The sequence below is a fragment of the Schistosoma haematobium genome, chromosome 4 (assembly GCF_000699445.3).
Source record: "Schistosoma haematobium chromosome 4, whole genome shotgun sequence".
Taxonomy (NCBI): domain Eukaryota; kingdom Metazoa; phylum Platyhelminthes; class Trematoda; order Strigeidida; family Schistosomatidae; genus Schistosoma; species Schistosoma haematobium.
Genome location: NC_067199.1, coordinates 46,607,452 through 46,616,462, shown reverse-complemented (window position 1 = coordinate 46,616,462; position 9,011 = coordinate 46,607,452). Strand labels below are relative to the sequence as shown.

The following is a 9,011-nucleotide window of genomic DNA, read 5'->3' as shown; positions in this document are numbered from 1 at the left end:
TCACTTTAGAGAATTTTTAGTGAATGTGCAAAGGAACACTCGTGTTCCACATCTCACACAAAGGAGTTGAATGATAAAATTCAAAGCAGAACTTACACGATAAGACAAGTGTAATATAAAGAGTGAACAGCATTGAAGAGTGTCTATTATAGTGTAGGCCTGTCGGAGTTTACGGAGACGGTTCACCTACAAGTTAAGATGGTCGCATTATATCAAGTTTGAAATCAAGACCGTCAACAAAGTCTTCGAAACCAAATATACAAAATGAACAACAACTCAGACTATCGACATAAGTTATCTCAAATAGATGACGGAGGACGGATGTAAGTCTTTGATCAAACGATGTTGATTGCTGACCATAAGAACAGAAATCATTTTGACGAACAGATGCACCTGAAATTTCAGTGACTAGGCTCTTCAATCGCGCCTGAAATCTGACTGGAGATCAACTCAAACGTAATATTAGTAGGTATGTTTCATAAACAGTGGTGATCGTTGTCAACAATGATAAAAGTTTATTGATGATAATCTGTAGGCAAATATTCTTTTATGAGCATCTTCGCTTACTTCAGAACAATGACGTCGAATAAAAAACATCATCAGCGCCAACTGTGATGTATATGTGCCCACTAAAACTGGAAATCAATGTGCAACGCTGAATTCTTATCCTTCCGCAGCACTTAACACACTCAGCTGTCAATTCTTTAACCAAAACATCAGAGTCTTGTGTGAAGCTGATTGTGACAACCCTAGTTTAGGCCTATCTATAGACCAAGCTTCGAATGAAATGATTGACCATATACCGTCCGTGACAACAACAATATCATGGAAGGAATAATAATCAGTCATGACAACATCGAGTTAACAACAGATTGTCGATCTAACTTTTACGGAACTTTAAGTAATCAAGTAACGAAGAATCAAAGTGCGTAGTTTTATATTCATAAGCTATTATAGTTGCTCAGTTTGAAACAATGACTGTAGTTAATTCCAAGTGATATTGTTCAGTAGTGAGATTTTATTGGAAATAAACATCCACAATGGACTCATTGTTGATTGCAATCATCATAAAATCACGTTCACACTATACTACTAATTTGAAAACAAAATGATGTCAAGCTCTCGCAAAACACGTCAGTTGTAGATGCCGCACGTAGTTGGAGTTTGACAACACCTTAACCAGTGACAAATTCTATGAATAGTAACCACCAAGTGAAATCAAAAGCCAGAAGCGAGGATGTTCGAAAATATGTTTGATAGGCTATCAATGTGTCGAGGTTCGTCTGATCTAATCTGGCTAGCGATTGCAGGTGTTGTTGAGCACGGCGTTCCCACTCGTGATCTGGTGCGGATGCATGACCTATCGCCTTCAGCTAGGTGAGTGCATTAAAACTAATATGGTTAGCATCCAATGTCGAAAGCTTACAGAGCTATTTATTTTGGAAATTTATTTAACGCTACACAGTTTCTATTCAATGAAGACAAATACGCAAATAGTAAAAATCATGTTCTATATTTTGTCAATAAGATTACACAAGTTATTACGTAAACAACCATAACAATGTACATAATTCCAAACTATTTAAGTGAATAACAATATGGAAAGTGTTCTAAAGAAGTACGAAATGAAAACAATTTGGAATAATAAAAATAAGTTATGAGATATTTCTGAGAATCATTCTTCACTTCTGTTTCTTTTATGTAGGCATTTCCAAATTATAAAACCAACACATACAACAGAGAAAGTGATGATCAAAGGAATCACAATATACAAGTACAGCGGTGATTCTTTCTCTAGATTCTCTTTGGTTATTTCGGTAGTCATGTTCTGAAGAAAAACAAAATATGAGCATTTATTACTAAATATCAAATATTTACCAAGTGTTCATCAGTTTCTTCTGTAGTTTCCTTGGGGCTGTTTGTAACCGGAAATTCACCGGCGCTCGATGTTGTTTCAATGTGTTTGGTGGGTGTTTGTGTACTCATCTCGTTCACTTCTGGGTTCTGCTTAATAAACAAAACAAAAGCATCGATTAGGAAATGTCAATTAATTCACTAATCATCATGCACAATTGTCATTACTGATAATAGAATAATATTCAACAAATAGTTACTCAATTTGCATTCGTACAATCATTTAGAACATCAACTACCGATTCGACAGTCTGTATGCTGAGTACACACCATTCTGAAATTAATAGATGGCTCAATTGTGTGATGAAATTTGTGTTCTGAATGTCGCATCTAATCACAATCCGAATAAAAACCAATAAATTAAAATTGATTTTTTTTTTAATTTGAAGTAATGTGACCAGGTTACATATTACTCAGCAGAGAGTCAGGAATTCTTGTTCTGAACTTCAACAATGGAGTCTACTTCACACTAATTATCAAAACATGAAACACAAGTCCCATTAGATTACGCTACTTTAATCAATTTGGTTTCATCGGTATTTTGCAACAATCCACATAGATATGCGGTTTCTAAAATAACCACACTTTTAATCAGCTGAAATATCATTATTTTTTCTAGTATTATTGTCAATGAACGCATCGATCTATTCTTTACTCATTCCATAGAAAGATATCAAGGTACTCATGTGGGATCAGTTGACGTCAATGTATACAAAACATTAATTTAGTCATTGAGGGTAGTGTACAAGTTATTTTTCATTCGTAAAGAAAAGATGTTCCTTCGAGTGAATGGGTGTACACGAAATGTGTAAAGATTAAGAAGTACTAACCTCAACCCGACAGTTATTAACTTTCATGTTATGAGCATCCTGGTCAGTATCATCAATGCATATGTTCGCCTTATCGCACCAAAAACAAGTTATATCCAATGTTGTTGCGTTTTGGCATGCTTCAGGCGAAGTGTATTTTGGACAATAGTCTGTGAAAAGAATGAGATGATTTAATTTGAAGTTGCCAAATAAAAGGTAAGTGAATTACAAAACATGTAACAATAACCCAATAAAATAATGGTGATTTCGGCGTTAAGTGACCATTTCACTCACTGGAAAATTGTCACTACGAAACATAATGCAATATTCAGTGTATCATCAATTTCAATCATGTTTTGCAACATCATGTTTGAACTGAATGAAACTATGTCGAATGTCAAGTATGAACGATGGATTTCAATAACTGTTTACTTTCAGACATGTACGAACGATGCTGTCAGCGGACTCAGCAAAGCACGTTACATTAAAGTTTTCATTGTTGTACAGTTTCTTTAGATGATATCGCTTTCATGAGTGGACCGAGTTCAAGAAATTCAGTTGTTTTCAGAATTAATATCGTGTTTTAATCATGTCAATCCAGTCAAACGACAAACGAAGTCTGACATTGTTTTTAGAATGATCAGTGATGATTTTCTTGAAGAGATTTCAGTCGAACTACTGTGATGTATGATATAAAAGTATGTAACTGCATTCTGTTATTTGCGCTGTCAGTTATTCTATGAAAATGGTTGGATCGGTAAAGATTCATTGATGATGACTGGAATATCTTGTTCGCAGAATATTGACGGCGATCTGATTATTATATCATGAAATGATTCTCTCACTACTTAAAATATTATTTTAGTAGACTAAAACATGGTGAACTAAAATATGTTTATAGTTACTCAATGTACATATTTATGAGAAAGTACACATTTTCATAATGTGGAAATAATTCTTAAACTGGCTATGGTATATTGTAATTTGGACAAGTGACTTATCCATACCTTCAATTGATGGTATATGTATGACAAAGCAAAGATTTTGGAAAATAGGCAATCGTTTCCGAAGTATTCGCGAATTCACTACCTCAGCGAGATTTCATTTCACATGTACCAAAGGAAAATATGGACATTTCCTCGTCAACGCGTAATCAACAAACAGACGCTTAATTTTATTCAAAACTAACATCATCTCATATATCGTTTTGTTGCTTTGTGGTCAAGTCAATTTCATCGAAGTGAAGGCTTGAACTTTGGTTCAAATTGGATTTTTAATTCTTTTCGTCATTCAACAAACGAATCGATGTGTAGTTATTAATGATATGTGAAGTGTCATTTAGGATAGAAACCATGACATCATGTGGTAGTAGAATAAAATTATACATGTAATGTTCAAATCGTTGAAATAAAATTGATGTTTTCAAGTGTGAAGATAGTGATGGCTGATTAAATAAGTTATAACATACTTCTGACAGATTCATATTCCACCAATGTTCCACTGTTGATCCATGTTTCAGGAGTAATTATTTCAAATTCTATTCCATCTTGTGTGATATATTGGACTAGAAAAGACACATAAAATTCAGAATTCGTTTATAAATACAACAGGTTATTTGCACCATTTAAGTCGTGGTCTAAACAAGGAACTGTGAAATGTCTCATATAAGATAAGTTGCTGATTATCTAGCATGTCCAAAATTTAATAATGTGCATCAAAATCGATCAATGTCCATTCAGTACCATTCGTTTAATTCCATTTCATACAATACACACTTCATTTTGAGTGGAGACTGAGGACTAAATGTGTGACTTGTGTACTGCAAGTTAAAGAATAAATGGGTGTAAATATCATTTCTTTAATCTTGTCATTTATATGTCCTCGTCCGAATGCGTCAATCGGTAACCATAAGATTGAGCTGCATCATAATAGCCATCCGCACTTTTAGGATAAATACATTCATACATCTTAGTCGCTTTACTCAAGATATCTGGTTAAGTGAGTATAAGCATATGTGGACAGTGAAATCTATTACCGGTGAAATTTATCACAGAAAGCTGAAACAACACCATAACCCTCTCACTTTGAACCATTTCTGTGGCACCAACAAGTATGATAGTTGTTGAATCGAATGCATATAAACTTGAATTTCAATTCATTTTATAATAGTGGTTCTATGCTCGAAAGCCCTAGTCGAAAATATCAAACACTTTGACAATTAGTTTACACTGTCATTCACAATCAGTTGTGATACGACAATTCTCCTACAAGGAGTGTGAACATCTATCTAACGTTGAATGTTCAACATTCAATGACATTTGACCAGTGATTTTACAAGACGCATGTTAATTTCATTTTGCACAATTATCCACAACACTTCAACGACATTTATATCAGTTATTTTTACAAGCAAATAGATTCTTTGACGTAAACCGTAAGAAAAGTAAACTGGATCACTGTGATATAATAAAGGAATGTTCTGTATTGACGTGCTGATAACCAGTGTAAAAACAGAAAGTAATGTAACACAAACAAATCACTGATAGTGTTAGTAACCAGATATCAATGTGCTGACAACATTCGCTGAAATGTTTCTTACTTTTATCACACCAGAATACACCGACGATTTTCGGTTTCCATTCAACTCCTTTAATTTCCGGTGGAATCTGAAAGAAAGTGTTGATAGTTCGAGTCAATATCTCTCAACGCACAACCTCCTAGATCAAAATGAAGTGATTCACTTCCAATTATTCACTGTTTCAGACAAGTGATTGAATAAGATGTGTCATCAAAGCTTGAATAATAGTGTCAACTATTCTGATTACATATTGCAGAGTGTTGATACATTCCTTTCGTGTTCAATGTAACTAGTTATATATTTGACAGTATTGATAAACATGAAATAGTTGAGTAATCTGAAGTACGTGAAACAAAACTACATTTGCATTCAATTGTGCGACTTACGTTATCATAATACAAAATTATCTTCCCATTCGGATGTATTAGGCAAGTTACCTTGGGTGTAAACTCTACAATTAGAAAACCATCGATATTTAGAGCTTGGTCAAAAACAATGACCAAATAATCGGTAGATGTAACACTGTATATGTCAGCTCATAAAGTGACCATGTTTCAGTGAATACTTACTGTGTTATGTCAAATATTTTCTTCAGTTGACTTCATGTTAAATAATTCTAAGTGCACGTCATGTGAATGAAAGAAGCATGCATCCTACTAAACGAATGTCAAATGCCTAAAGCTGTACTACTATTGTATTATTATTATTGAAACATTCAATCGGTAATTATTCCATTAAAATCCAATGGTCAATGAAGTATTCATATGTATGCGATATACATTCTTGAATGCCTGCTGAAACAATCGAGAATGTGTACACATGACATAAGATTTGGAGTGTTTGGACTTGGGGATTCAATTGTTTATATGGTCACGTGATATTTTAGTCGATCAACTGAATACGACCATAGTGTTTATTTGTTGTAGATGAGAAACGAATAGCCTTAGATAGATGGTATTACGGATATTTTTAAAATAACTATGAGATTAATGGATATGTAGATGAATGTGTTGTGTACCGAACTGACTTTGTGACAAACATACAACACAATTTATTTATTTTGAAACTGAAACTGATCATCAAATTCAATTCAATTCAAGCCTGTAAACGTCATCGAATCTCTGAATTCGTTTTCACACAAATGTAGTAAGATTATGACCTAATTTATTCACTATAGTGATCTGTATTTTACTCATCAACCTTAGTCATTTCCAGATCACATGAACTATTCTTCAAATCTTATTCAACGTCATCAAGCGATCAGTGAATTTCACAAATAATTCTACCCTCATTTCTCTGAAAAGTGACAAATTCCTACATTTTCAGTTTCTGAGACAAATTGAATCTGATAACATATGAATAATCATATGGAATGAAGATGTAAGTGTTTATATTCCACATGTGTTGACTTACGTTTACCATCAACGTTTTTATTAATAAACCATTTGACAGCAAGTAATTCCTCTGAAATAATGAAAATAAAAATGGATGTTTAAATATCTGCATAATGAATATCTATCACATTTAATAAATGAACGTATTAACACGGACTACATTGGCATGTAAGTTATGATCTTCATTCTGAGATTTATTGAATCGTTGTAGACAAATACTCGAGCATCTCTCATGTGGAAAGTTCAAGAAATATTATCGCCTTCATCCGTATGATAAATGTCTCAATCCATTCAACTGAGGAGAATAGTTTACTTCCGTAACATCTGTTCTAGGAGCTTTAGACTGTGGTACAGACCGTTAATGTCTAACTGACAATACCATTATAATAACATTTTCTGAGATTCGGTTATTAATCAATTCTGATAACTGACCAAAAACGGATGTTTGCAATATGGGTGTTCTAGGTTGTTCTGGTTTGAGTTAACCATCTTTGATTGTTCATCTGTCACATGAAGTGCCTGTATTCAAATTTGGCAATACTACGAATGTCATTGCAAAGATCGAATCCAAAACTCGATGGTAAACAGACAGCAACTCAAAGACATTAGACTTGTATGAATGAAGTAATTGCTAGAAAAGTATTGGAAGACATGAAGTATGATTTGATAGTTCATGGATGTCAATAATTCAAAATGACCTCTCTCACAACATCGCTTATTGTTGCACATGTGATAATTCCGGTTAATTTAGTCTACAAAGATGTATCGTGTCGATGCCGATATCTGCTATCTTGTAGTTTTGATAGACTGAAGAGTTGGTAATTGACATTCGGACAATAATACCACTTGTTTTGTCATTTCTACTCTTCCAATGTGTTTGCATTTTGAGATGAATCTCTGTCTTGTGTTCTGAAACACACATTTTCTGGTACGAAAATCACGCAAACAAAACAATCATCGTGTGTTGATAAGCTCTTGTGTAATAATCAAGTCAAATAGAGAATAATGTATGCAAAATGAAGTGTGTGAATAAGTGACGAAACAAAATATAACTGAATAATACAAGAACTCACTTTCATTCGAAACCTCAAAAGCAGGATATGTATTGTATGAATAAAACGGTTTAATGTATCCGAGCAACACTTGTCCGTTCATAATTATTTCACCTGTATTTATTTATTGAAAACATGAAACATGATTGATCATTTTACATTGAATGAACTAAACTAAAGACTTAAATGAATTGCATGAACTGCATCTGGATTGTTATAAGGCGTCACACTATCGACACAATTTGAACAAGAAAGGATATTGGAAGAATTTTTGCATGTCTCAAGGAGAATAAAACGAATTTAATAAAGAAATGGAAACAACTTGGATTCATGGACAGAAATATTATCAAGAAAATAAATTTATAATTTGAGGTGAAAGAAAATTACTGACTTACCAGAAAGGGAAATTTGGAAACTTGTGACCTGACTACTGTAATACTCAAACGACAGTTTCGGTTCAACTGACTAAAAAGACGTAAACACAGGCACAAGTACCTTCACCACAACATGTATTCAGCTCACCGAAAAATCATTGCGTATATTGAAACTTCCATTCACAGCTGGCTGAGACTGCTTAATACTGATGCTCTGTAAATGCATATAATGCTGAGACTGAGTATGTGTATAACGATCAAACTGATTACTTACATATCGATATGAACCATTTTCAAAAATCACTTTTTCCAAAGTCATCCATTCACGTTGTTCACAATGATCCTGGTATTCGAAGGATTCGGTAAACCAGACGACGATCAGAAAAAATGAAACCGATTGAGAAGATAACATGTTGTGTCTAAAATGGTTCAGATGAAGTAAACAACGTTATCTCATTGTCTTGATTCTCAATTTGAGTTAGCATGCTCAGTCAACACTCACCTCATCTTCTCTTTCAAAGTAGTAGGTCAATTTTAATAAAACGTGTCACGTTTATATAGAATTTTGAATTGTAAGGTTGTTTACTACTGATTCGATGATTCAAACTGACCATTAAGATGAATATACGTGGTAAAATCGTATGTTCATTGTTAACCAATCATAGACGTAGATGAGCCCATCTTTATGCAATATTTTTCTGGCTGTTGAGAACATGAGTTGTAATTTATCCACAGTTGTTTGAAATTCCTGACCCCTATTAATGAAACCTGTCATAGATGTGATTAACATTAATTTATAGTCAACGATTGGTTAACTTGTAATTCAAAAGTTCTGCTCATATGTTCATGAACAACCACTTGGTTGTCTGTAATAATCTGTTAATTGACTT

General features: G+C 33.6%; 1 protein-coding gene across 1 annotated transcript; it reads right to left on the bottom strand.

Annotated features, from left to right (window-relative positions):
- Positions 1-1,328: 1,328 nt before the first annotated feature.
- Positions 1,329-8,642, bottom strand: MS3_00000521 (uncharacterized protein). The gene is made up of 8 exons (XM_051208253.1): positions 8,624-8,642; positions 8,396-8,540; positions 8,143-8,359; positions 5,323-7,861; positions 4,192-4,287; positions 2,745-2,893; positions 1,879-2,004; positions 1,329-1,828 (listed from the first exon to the last, which is right to left on the bottom strand). The coding sequence occupies exons 6-8, from the start codon at positions 2,769-2,771 to the stop codon at positions 1,676-1,678; spliced, it is 306 nt and encodes a 101-aa protein (XP_051067173.1). The 5' UTR covers positions 2,772-2,893; positions 4,192-4,287; positions 5,323-7,861; positions 8,143-8,359; positions 8,396-8,540; positions 8,624-8,642; the 3' UTR covers positions 1,329-1,675.
- Between the last annotated feature and the right edge of the window lie 369 nt (positions 8,643-9,011).

Coding starts and splice junctions, on each gene's coding strand:
- MS3_00000521 (XM_051208253.1), bottom strand. CDS start 2,771: ATGAAAGTTAATAACTGTCGGGTTGAG. Junction 2,005..2,744: donor TTAATAACTGTCGGGTTGAG/GTTAGTACTTCT, acceptor TTTATTAAGCAG/AACCCAGAAGTGAACGAGAT. Junction 1,829..1,878: donor AAGAAACTGATGAACACTTG/GTAAATATTTGA, acceptor GTTTTTCTTCAG/AACATGACTACCGAAATAAC.